The following is a 12,329-nucleotide window of genomic DNA, read 5'->3' as shown; positions in this document are numbered from 1 at the left end:
GTATGTGTGCCTGCGTGCGTGTGTGTGTGTGGCACCCTACAGTTCATGCCACATGGGGAGTTTATATGTTCGCTGCTTCCTGTCTGATTGGATGTCACCTCTCTCAATTCAATTCAATTCAATAGGCTTTATTGGCATGAATGTTGCAACAACAATAGTCTGTGGTGGTTAGTTAGTCTCAGCACCAACTGACTCAGGAGACTCTTTTCTGGGTTCAGCTCTTGGCTCTGGAGGGCTTTAAAATGGAGGGTGTCTTGTGAACTTGTTTAAAGGTGATTCTAATAATGTAGTGCTCTTTTGTTAATCTTACACCAGATTTTCATTGGAATTTGGATATTATAAAATGTTCTTTTAATTACATAGAGGCTCTTCTGGCCTTTTCTTTTAGTGCATTCAATGCCAGGCTGATACTCCCTTAGGCTGTAATAGTCAGACCCAGATAGGTGTAACTCATGGTGTGTTCTATGGTGGTACTTCCTAGAGTAAAATGGTGTTTGTTTTCCTGACATCTGGCCCTTTTTTGGAAGATCATGATGTTTGTCTTCTTTAGATTTACTGCTAGGGCCCAGTTCTGACAGTAGTCCTCCAGGAGGTCTAGCTGGTGTAGGAGTCCCTGCTCTGTACGAGACAACAGAACCAGGTCCAGGCCCAGTTCTGACAGTAGTCCTCCAGGAGGTGTAGCTGGTGTAGGAGTCCCTGCTCTGTGGGAGACAACAGAACCAGGTCATCTGCATAGAACAGAGACTTCACCTCTCTGTCTAGGAGAAGGAGGCCTGGGGCTGCACTCTGGTCCAGCTGCACTGCTAGTTCATTTATATGTTGAAAAGCGTCGGACTCAGATTGCAGCCTTGACGGACGCCTCTTCTCTGGGTGAAGAAGTCAGTGCGTCTTTCTCCTATTTTTACAGCACACTTATTGTTCAAATACATAGATTTTATAATGTCATAGACTTTTCCTCCAATGCCAGATTGCAGAAGTTTGTAACATAGTCCTTTATGCCAAATTGAATCAAATGCTTTCTTAAAATCAATAAAACAAGCAAATATCTTTCCATTCGTTTGGTGCACATGTTTCTGAATGAGCGTGTGAAGGGTGTAAACATTATCGGTGGTGCGGTGTTTTGGAAGAAAGCCAATTTGAGTTTTACTAAAGATGTTGTGTTGGTCCAGATAATCTAAGAATTTGTTATTTATAATGCTGCAAAATAACTTCCCCGGGCAACTGCTAATGCAGATGCCACGGTAGTTATTGGGGTCTAATTTATCTCCACATTTATAAATTGGAGAAATAAGCCCCTCACACCAGATGTCAGGAAAGCAGCCTGAACCCAGGACGATGTTAAACAACTTGAGCACTTTGCATTGCAGGAGTGATGTTTTTAGGCATTTCATTTTTAATGTTGTCTGGACCACAAGCTTTTTTAGTTTTGATACATTTTATTTTTTCCATCAATTCTTCCAAAGTGATTTGTAAGTCAAGAGGGTTCTGATTGGTTTTACTTGTCAATTCTAAACTTTGCAGTTTTTCTCTAATACTTTTGTGGTTTGAATTTAGTTAATTTGGTGAAATGTCTTTATGGAGATTTTCAAAGTGTGATTTCCAAATGTCACCATCTTGAATGGGTAATGGCTGTGACTCTCTCTCTCTCTCTCTCTCTCTCTCCACACTCTCTATTCCTTTTATCTTGAGTTTCTCTTCTTCCTCTTTTTCTGCCTCATTCAGTTTCACTCACACAGAAAATCACAGCTCGACCACAGTGCGGTTTGTTGCTCCGAAGGCAAACACTTCCTCTTCCTCACACACCCATTGAGCCGAAAACAGCGCAAACATCTCACACACACACACACACACACACACAGACACACACAGAGACACAAACACACAGAGACACACACACACACACACACAGTGGGACTGACCTGTTTGACTCGGTCAGGGTTGACGGTGGTCTGTGGCTGCAGGATGCTGACCGGCTCTGACTTCTGGGTGCTTTGAGGCATCTCCCTCACCTTCTCAGCGATGAAGTCGTGGACGCCGTTCAGCGCCTCCACCGTGCCCTGGATCAGACACACGCGCTCTGTCGTTCCTGCGGACAAAAACAGGTCGGTGCATGAGTTTCAAGTACTCGGCGGGGACACATCGTTGAAGTTCATCGCACTTCCAAATCGCGTTTCCTGCATTTTCCAAAATGTTTCCACAGGCGGGCACAGACTCCCGTTTGACTCTGAAAACTAAGGATCTTCTGTTTTGATCGTTTTTTCAAAAATGTGCAGTTGAATGTGAATGAAACTACTTCTCAACAAATAACAACGGTGAGACAAGAAAAGACACAAGGAAAGTGTAATGACTGCCGCTAGGAACTCCACCGCTGCAGCAGCCAATCGTAACAGCAAGGAGAAGAAATAACTCAAACTGAGCCGGAAAACGAGAAAACGGAACACACCGCGGGGGTTCTCAGCCTTCTGTAACTCAGGGCCCACTGAAGATTGTTACAAAAAATAACTTCCAAAGACCACATTCACTAATGAATAAGAAAAAAAAACACAACGGGACATTTCAAGAAATATTTCCATCCATTTTGTGTCACTGCGTCCGAGGGAATGAGCAAAAACCATGTTCGTCCATATTGTATATCATACAGTATTGGCTAGAAAACTATTCAGAAACGTTTGTGCATTCACATTTCCACCTCTGAACACATCAGAAACATTCAGTTCATGTTTCCAGGACGCCATCCAACCAGGAAACACATTCTGGTCCAAACAAACGGGCGGAAGTCTACTACACAAATCAAAGGGAATTATCGGAAACATAAAACCTAAGTAGCTAGTTTATGATTCTGCGTGCAGCATCATACTGTTTCCTGATTTCTCCCTTTTACCCAGGAAAGTGTTGCCAGCGTGTTGACAACGTCGGAGACTGGAGATGGAATTAATGTTCTTGTAGGAAGTCAGACATTTTTTAACACTGCAGTCTGTAGTAGCACAACACATTTATTTTCTTTATTTTAATTATTGTAGATATTGTAGATATTACTTGATTTAATCAAGGTCATTTCACTGATTTTAATATGTTAGTGAATCCTACTTATCTTTTTTAATTAATCTTAACTCATACTTCCATGGTTTACGAAAAGCTCATTTCCTTCATTTAAAGGTAACATGAAAAAAGTATGTACATTTTAATTCCCACATTCAATTTCCACATCTGCGCATGTGCGTCCACAAGCCCCGCCCCCTTTCCCTCCTCTAGGCGCGAATATCTTTCCCTTTGAAAGCTGTGCTGTATCTCCTGCTGTTCCCAAAGCGCTCCGTTTTCAGTAAGTATACATTTTAAATTCATTGCTGTGTTGTATTTTTACTTCAACAGGATTTAGTTGCCACCAAAAAAAGTAGTTAGCTAACGTTAAGGCTGTCTGCTGTGTCTTATCTAATGAGGCCTACTGTTGCTAACGTTAGCTCAATGTTGCCTACCATTAAGGCTAGGTTAACATTAGTATAATAATTTAGGTGAAAATAATTATCTAACTGGATACTGCTATCAAGATAAATGCGGGATGCACCACATGCTTTTCTTGTTTGACTTTCTCGTAAGTTTGTGGCCACTAAAAGTCTAACCTAACCAATGTAAATTGACTAGCCAGCTGTTAGCTACCTAATGTTAATGTACTTTAGCTAACGTCAATAGCTTGTAGCTGAACCTTCCTCAGCTTAACGTTTGACGTTATGGACCGACTTTAAGTATATATTTTTAACTTAAACTTATCAGTGCGGTGATATTAGGGGGGACACAATCTAAAGTTAAACATTGTTTGCTACTCTGGCCAAATGGGTCAATGTTACGGAAGCCATTGTTAACGTTACCCCCTCGTGTTAAAGGTAAACAGAACAGGGTCCTAACGTTATGGTAAGGAGGCCAAGCTGTTGCCTGAGTTGTCATTCTTGCAAAACGAAACAACACGGAGTCCCGCGTCGATCTGCTCAACTCTTTTCGGTGCCAGTATCTTTTTCACTTTGTGGTAGCTTTTCCTCGGTTATACACTAATGAGCTAGCGTTAGCTTAAACATGCAAAGGTAGCTCTGAAAGCACGGAGGAAATGAAAAATGTAAGCTGCAGCTGTTCTGTAGACGACAAGCATGGTTGATATATGACCACAGTCCGAAATTAACTAACTAAGGTAGCTTACCCACAGTATTTTGTCTGGTAATAATTCAGAATTGACACTAATCATCAAAATATATTTATTTTATTTATTTTCTATTCCAAGACATTGTACAGGGGGTTATACTTCACCTATTTTGCAAATAATGATGATTGATTTAAGAAACCTTTCTGCCTTTTGTTGGTCATTTCTATAGTAATAATGAGACTTTATTTAAATATAAAATAAGTTTTTTGGGATCTGATTTGAGTTGTTATCTTAACCCAAATTACTTAGGATTATTGAACAATTACCTCTTTTTCTTAAAACAAATTTACAATTCGTGAATATTTTTTCGGATATCTGATGTTGGTGTGACGTGGAATAGGGCCTCACTCCTTGGGGACCTCATATTGTTTTGGTAAGTACATTTAACAAACAACATTTTCACAGGTATGCTGATCCCAGCAGTACTTCTCAGGATTCTGTAACGGTGTGGTATTGTGTGATACCAATGGCCTAACTCTTTGTATTCTGTCGTTTTGTTTTTTTAATAGAAGATACATGCTGACTTCCAACGCATTACAACCATCCCACTGGAATCTACCTTCATGGCACAGTTGGAGAGCCATTTTGCCCAACTGACGGCTATCTTCCAGAAGAAGGGTGGAGTTGCTGGCCAGAAGCTAGCTAAATATCTAAAGATCTTGCAAGAGGTAAATATGTATACCAATTGTCATACTGTTGAGCTACTTTATGAAATGTGCCTGTCTACTACCATTAGAGCTCCATTTGCCTCACTACAGCCTTGACTATTTTCAAGGTGCACATTTACTCAAGGAAATCTGATGCCATGGCATACAGGTTAGACAAGCAGGAAAGGAAAGAGCAGCACCTGCCTTGGGCAAGGCCAGCAGGTCAGACTGTGGTTGTATAATTATCTAACTGTCTTTAGTTAAAGATGGCAGTTCATTTACACACAGTTGTGGCTAAGTTCCTCCTGTGTGTATTTCCTTGACGAGACACTGACCCCCAAGTTGTACCATGGGCGCTTTTCATTTTAAATGCAGAGGTCAAATTTCATGTATTTGTGATGATTAAAAAAATAAAGTTATATTGTACATTTAGGTTATTACATCATATAAATATTGTCCAATTTATTGAAATTGTTGTACTTATTTGTGTATTTCTAATTATTTATTAATTGAATTGTATTTTATGTGTCTTTTACACAGGAGACAACCTTAAATCCTTATGCTGCGTTCACACCAAAAGCGGTGCAAATCTTTTGTGCGAGTAGATCTCATGCAAAGTCAATGCACAGATGTGATTTTTTTGGCCGGGCGGCGCAAAAAATCCGCCAGAGTTGAAATATTTCAATTTGCGAATATTTGCAACGCTTTTGGTGTGAACGCAGCATAAAGGCTCTTTGCATCCACCTGGGTGAGGATGAGGGGCAGCTCGGATGAGGATGAGAAACAGCTTGGATGAGGAACAGCTCGTTCGGGAGTATATGGTAAGTCATTTGAATTGATTTGCCAGTCGCATGTTATGTGTTAAGATCATAATGTCACCCACATCAATTTTCAGAAGTTCATGTTATAATTGACAGTAGGTTGAGAATATTCATATGAAAATGAACAACTGGCTGCACAGTATTGTGAACAGGTAACCTTTTCTAAACATTCACTGACATCCAATACTTGATCAAAAACAGTATGGCTTTGACAAGCTTTGTGGTCTGGAAATGAAATCCAGAACTGTAAAACAACATGCTTGTTGTTATGGAATGATGATAATCCATGAAAAGGCTAAATCTCTTTACATTTTTGTATCTGTTTTATTCAAATGAACCAAACTGAAGAAGATACCCTAACTAACTAATATTAGTCCATCTCTCAATCTTATCTGACCTATGGCACTCAGAACGAAGCTCAGTCATTCCTATGTAAATCTTTAATAACACCTCACAGATATATTGTTTTATTAAACACTATATTTTTAGGGATTATTATGCAATGTTGATACAGTAAAGTATACAAATTTCATGAATACTTGTTTTTTTTTCTTTCTCTCTCCTATTTTCTTTAAACATACAGGATCAAAGGAGACGACATCCTGAGAGACCTGCAAAAGTGGAGCTTGCACATATGTCATCAACAAGGAGGAGAAATGGGACATTGATGACGTTTACGGACTAATCATTCTCCACAACTGGATCTGTGGCCCGAGCTTGTGCAAAGATTCTGGGAGTCATCTACGCTCTGAACATGGCCAAAGAGCTAAGATACTACTATGAATTCATTCAGAAAGTGCTCTTTCTAATGCATGGTGAAAATCTTTCCCCCCAAATCCTCGGACTAAAGAACAAAGAACAACATGTATGCTGGACTCTAGGAAATCTTCAGCTGCTCTTGTAAACTGATGCTATTAAAGGATGGCAAAAGAAGAGTACGAGTCGACGTAATTAAAAAAGCACCAGTCAAACATCAAACTGGGGAAACGATGTGGCACACTGAAAATATGATGTTTGTTTAATTTATTCAGTTTATTTTATATAGCCCAATATCACAAATTACGAATTTGCCTCAGAGGGCTTTACAATCTGAACACAACATTTAGTTGGAATTACTTAATACATTTGAGTAAACTGAACATGGGTTTAGTTGGGATTACTTAATAAATTTGAGTTAACTCTACTCAAAATAGTTGAGCAAAAATTCTAAATAAAATTAGGCTGAAATTAGTTGAAAATAATTAGTACAATTTACTTTAAAAAAATGTCTGGATTTAGATCAAATTGTTGTATGCATTTACTTACCTAAATAAAATGGAGTAATTTCAACACAACATTTTTTTCAGTGCATAGTGAATGAAAGACTGTGATTGGTAACATAATGTGGCTTGTAGAAACCACCTGTCATGTGTGGTCCTGAGCAGCTGGGAAAGAGCACTTTAAGCGCGTGGCTCCAGCCACAACGGTGACAAATGTTGCAAGGTCTCTAGGAGGATAAGTACGTCGGTGTCGTATCCAGAGAGGAGGGCCAGCGTCGACAGATGGAGACACCCAGAGGAGAATCTAGGCCAATGCAAAACCTCTCAGTCCTCTGTGTCTCAATAACACGCTGAAAGTAAATCTATCTGTGGCTGTTTCTCCCGCTCCCCATTTTAGCATTATTTATTCTCTCTCACTCCTTTCTCTTTTCAATTTTGCTCTCTCGTTTCCTTCCTCCCTCTCAAACTCCCTTCATCCCCTGCCCCCACACACATTTCCTCTTCTTCCTCTCCCATCCTCCCATCTCTATCCCCCTTGACTCCAGTATTTAGTGGGATCTGCCCTTATCTCGGCTCAGCAGCGTGTCAGTTAGCGTTTCCTGTCTCCTCCCTCTGCCTGCATTGTTGGACCGGCTTGGTTTGGCCCAGCTCGGCCCTCTGTTGCGGGATAGAGGGATAAAAGCTGTGCAGTGCGTGTGTGTGTGTGTGGGGGGGGGTGTTGGAAACTGATGGTCAGCCTGTATCATGGTGGAAGGGCAGAGACTTCATGAAACCAAATTAAAGAATATGGCCTGGAATTTGATTTAAGAAATAAAAGTTCAGCAACGAGACCGATTCAAAGCAGACTGAAGAGTCCAAACAAAGTTTAAACAACAGGCTACAAATAAAAACACACACAGTATGTCCAGACATCTGCAACATTTGGCTACCTGGCTAGGCTGGACGGCCATTAGAAAATGCCCTCATATTAATTCCCACGCCCTATTTTTACAGTGTGTTGACAGCAGTGACAAACAGCCTCTTCTGACAGCAGCTGTGTGCTTCAGCTCAGCCATGTGAGCGTGAGGCCAGGGACAAATGCATGAGAACTCTGGATTTCAGGTGTCATGCTAACGCCACGTCGGAGAACATTTCAGCCTCATTCCGCGTTTAATTCGACATTAGTGGGCGACAGTGTGTGTGTGTGTGTCAAGTCAAACATTGATTTTGATTTTATAGAAAAAGATATAAAAAATAAGAAAAATAGATAAATAAAAATAATTGTAGATGTAGAATTGTTTTTTCTGTTTAAGGTTTTTCACCTTTCAACTATTGGAGCTTTGCTTCATTGTATGGAGAATTAAAATAACTTGGAGACTGAACCTACCAAAATAAAAGGAGGAAAAAAGTACAAGTTGTGAGTGGAATCCAGTTTTAAATCTTTGGTAGACGGATCAATCCCTGTCAGGTGGGGAAACTGCAATGGTCCAAAAAGCGGAAACTTGACAGTGTGTGTATACTGATACTGAGGAAACTGGGCTTCGCCTCTCCCCCAACAGCTGGTGCCCTCTGGGTAATCTGTGCCCGTCCAATCACAGGCACGGATTAGCAGGCCATTGTCTTGGCATGAGCGGTGATTGTCTCAATCGTGCGCGTGCAACATCATCATTTGACTTTTTTTCCCAGAGCGCGCTGTGCTGCTGAAGCGATATACTGTAATCTACTTCTTTTTTAAAATGTATTCCAGCTCTAACGAGGAGGTGAAACTGATTGCCACAACTTTCCGGTGAAGCTGGTGGCGACTGACCGATACCACTGAAATGCACACTGCACTTTGAGCCACCGGGTTAAAGGTCAAAGTCAGCTTTATTGTAACATTTCTCGACACGTACCAAACATACAGAGGAATTGAACTTGTTCTCTTGTCCGACAAATAAAGTGAATACAGATAATAAAACGCATTTCTAAAGAAAAGAGGAAGATATAACCAATGCAGAGTTTATTGCTGAGGATCATTGGAGATGCACCGCAGGGCTGAATGTTGCAGGAGAAACATAAAAAAGATAATGATCTGAAATGAAGGAACATAACATACTGACTGAAGCAGGAATCTCGGGTTGTAAATGATATGGAAAACACAAAGAGATAACAAGGTCCTAATGCAACCTTTCGGGTCCACTGAGTCACAACAATAAAATATAAAATATATTCAGTCGTGTTACTGCAAGACCGCCTCGGTAAACAATTTGCTCCAGTAAATCTGTTGTGCGGCTCCTGATGCAGCTGGCCAGTGTCACTCTGGACTAACCTGCAGAGTCCAGCACAGACGGCACGAGAGGTTCAGGTACCGGAGTGCTCATGTCTACCGGAGCATGGCGGGGATCGAAAATGAAAAGAGAGTGTCTGTGAAATTCATAGCAGACGGTGGACTTCGGCTCGCACTTTTCCCAGTGACCAAGTGACCCGCAGCACTATGTTCAACACAGGAACACATCGTCATCGTCATCATCATTATCATCACTGGGATCCGAGCTGTGGATCCTGGCAGTTGTTTTTATTAAAGTTGAACTAGCATGACTCACTCCTTCCTCCTTTGCTCTCCTCCTCCTCCCTAATGACCAGAGAGGCACCGGAGGCAGCAGGCAGAGCGCAGAGTGAGAACAGAAGCACGTGTGAGGACGGAGACAGTGGTGCGTCCCTCGGCAAGCAAACACCCGGCTTTGCTGCAAACAAAATGTCACGGAAGGGACAGAGAAGAAACGAAGACTTGCGACGATTGCTGGCTTTCCAGTGAATCAAAAACAGCAGAGGGAGACACCGTCCTGCGGGGTAAACACTCAACCGTGTGAGATGAGTGGCGTACGAGTGTGGTGGTGTACAGCAGCTCCTCGCTGTGTGACCCGCAGTCAGCGTGGGATCCTCTCAGACGGAAAACATTATGGGATAACTAGAGCGTCGACGTTTCATCTCAGCCTCGCGCCACGCTTGCAGGAATGCACAATGCCACGTGGACGATGCAGACTTTATGAGCGTCAACCTTAACAGCGGTCTCTTCCAGTAACCGCCATTCATAATATGGCACGCCATTTGCTCTGACGTTTGCTCTGCGTTGTTTGCAGAAACGTACAATGCCGACCGTTTTTTCCGGTGCGCTGGCCTGACGATGAAGGCACATAACACGGCCCTGAAGAGCTGCAGCAGCTTTAAAGGTCAGATGTTGGCCAGAATGTGGCATTAAACCCCAAATGGAACACAAATGGGTCCCTCTGCCAAGTCCAGTTTCCTCGTCATTAAAAGTCTCTCTCTGTAATGTCTTTTCTGGAGTTTTCTCTGCGTGGGTTTGGAGACTTCAGATTTCTAACAGAAAGATTAAAAAACGCACTGTCTTTATATATCATTATTTGTCAGATGTACAATATTGTCAAGCTCATTTATTGTAATATTTTCCTGATCGATTTACAATAATAATAAAACCACATTGTGAATATCTCCACAAGGAAGTAATACATTCCTGACTGTAAAAACAACTGATAAATAAAAGATAAGATGTGAGCTCAATCACTTCTGTGGGAATTTGAAGCTGCAGCTTTAAACTGGGCCAACGAGGAGTATTTATTTACAGTCCACGATGTAAAAATTCTGCGACTTTCCTGAACAAAATCAAAGAGCTTCTGTGACCTGAAAAAAAAGAAGTTATTCTTTCTTGGTTTATTAATGTTGTTTTTCAGCTCAGACACCCAGTAAAGTGCATAAAACAGTCTGGTTGGAAACAAACGGGCAAGGGAGATGGACTGGGACGCAGAGAGAGAGATACACCTATCACAACAAAGACACGTCAGAAAAGACGGAGAGGAAGAGGGACAACAAGATACAGAGAGGCCTTCTCCACGCGTCTTTTTAAATCGACAGTTTGTGGTGGAAATATTGCATTCCATCTCCATAAAGTATTGAGAGTAATAAAGGTGGAACACTCTGTCTTGCTTTCAAGTTTTTTCAACTTGGAATTTAGAATTCACGCAAACAGTCACAGAGCTTTTACACAATTACCTCATTTTTCTGTGTTTCTCTTTTTTCATCCCTGTCTGTCTACTTATTTACACTGACGGATATTCACGTCACAAGCTGAAACTTCAATTCAGTTTATTTTGTATAGCCCAATATCACAAATTACACATTTGCTTCAGAGGGCTTTACAATCTGTACACATACGACATCCCTGTCCCAGGACCTCACATCGGATCAGGAAAAACTCCCCAAAAATAACCTATGACAGGGAAAAAAGGGAAGAAACCTTCAGGAGAGCCTTCAGGAAACTGGAATCAGATGCAGAAAGAGAGGGCAGGAATGCGGTCATGCCCTGGTGTATATTTGGATGGCTTTTCTCCCATTAACCTAGACCAATTGTCCTCAACGGTTTCTACTTCTAAACCGTCTACCTGTCTCTTAGACCCCATCCCAACGAGGCTGCTTAAAGACGTGTTGCCTTTAATTGGCACCTCTCTGTTGGATATTGTTAATGTGTCTTTGCTAACAGGCAAATCAGTTGTGTGACTTTCTACATCAGAATAGTTTATTTGAGGAGTTTCAGTCAGGATTTAGAAAACAGCACAGAGACAGCACTGGTGAAAATTACAAATGACCTCCTAATTGCATCAGATAAAGGACTCATCTTCGTACTGGTATTATTAGACCTTAGTGCTGCGTTCGACACCATTGATCATAACATCCTATTACAGAGACTGGATCAGTCGATTGGCATTTCAGGTACCGCACTAAGTTGGTTTAAATCCTATTTATCAGATCGATCTCAATTTGTATTTGTAAACGATGAAGCCTCGATGACCACCAACGTTAATCACAGAGTTCCACAAGGCAACTTCCTTTGGGCAACATTATCAGGAAACACTGCATAAACTTTCATTGCTATGCAGATGATACTCAATTATATCTATCGATCAAACCAGAGGAGACCAACCAGCTCGCTAAAATTCAAGAATGTCTTAAAGACATAAAAACATGGATGACCTGCAACTTCCTGATGTTAAACTCAGACAAAACTGAAGTTATTTTACTGGGCCCTGAACACCTCAGAGATCAATTATCTGGTGATGTGGTTTCTGTAGATGGCATTGCCGTAGCATCCAACACCACTGTAAAGAATCTCGGCGTTATCTTTGACCGAGACTTGTCCTTTAACTCCCACGTTAAGCAAATCTCAAGAACTGCATTTTTTCATCTACGTAACATTTCAAAAATCAGGCACATCTTGTTTCAAAAAGATGCAGAAAAGCTGGTTCACATGTTTGTTACTTCCAGACTAGGCTGCTCTAATAAGTCTCTTAAATCCCTCCAGTTGATCCAGAATGCTGCAGCTCGTGTTCCTGTTTGATAGTGCTTATAGTTAGGGCTGAATCAGGTTTGCCCTGGTCGAGCC

The 12,329-nt window shown here is 41.3% G+C and overlaps 1 protein-coding gene and 1 long non-coding RNA gene across 5 annotated transcripts in view; one reads left to right on the top strand and one right to left on the bottom strand.

Annotated features, from left to right (window-relative positions):
• The window catches only part of LOC117741889, an 11,733-nt gene extending 4,865 nt beyond the window's left edge, over positions 1-6,868 (top strand). Inside the window, exons 1-4 of one of the 3 annotated variants that reach the window (XR_004610767.1) lie at positions 2,085-3,319; positions 4,699-4,857; positions 5,377-5,657; positions 6,241-6,868. This is a non-coding gene — a long non-coding RNA (uncharacterized LOC117741889). Of the gene's footprint in view, positions 1-1,961; positions 4,858-5,376; positions 5,658-6,240 lie in introns of those variants that run through there. The other 2 variants (XR_004610766.1, XR_004610765.1) reach the window with 2 other exon arrangements.
• LOC117741888 (RNA-binding protein Nova-1-like) overlaps positions 1-12,329 on the bottom strand; it is a 71,156-nt gene that overhangs the window by 12,909 nt on the left and 45,918 nt on the right. For both annotated transcript variants that reach the window (XM_034549141.1, XM_034549142.1), the window contains one exon: positions 1,920-2,086. In XM_034549141.1, coding sequence (XP_034405032.1) covers positions 1,920-2,086 — 167 coding nt within the window. The remainder of the gene's footprint in view (positions 1-1,919; positions 2,087-12,329) is intronic.

Source organism: Cyclopterus lumpus, chromosome 13, assembly GCF_009769545.1.
Source record: "Cyclopterus lumpus isolate fCycLum1 chromosome 13, fCycLum1.pri, whole genome shotgun sequence".
NCBI classification, from domain to species: Eukaryota; Metazoa; Chordata; class Actinopteri; order Perciformes; family Cyclopteridae; genus Cyclopterus; species Cyclopterus lumpus.
This window is presented reverse-complemented; position numbering and strand designations above follow the sequence as displayed.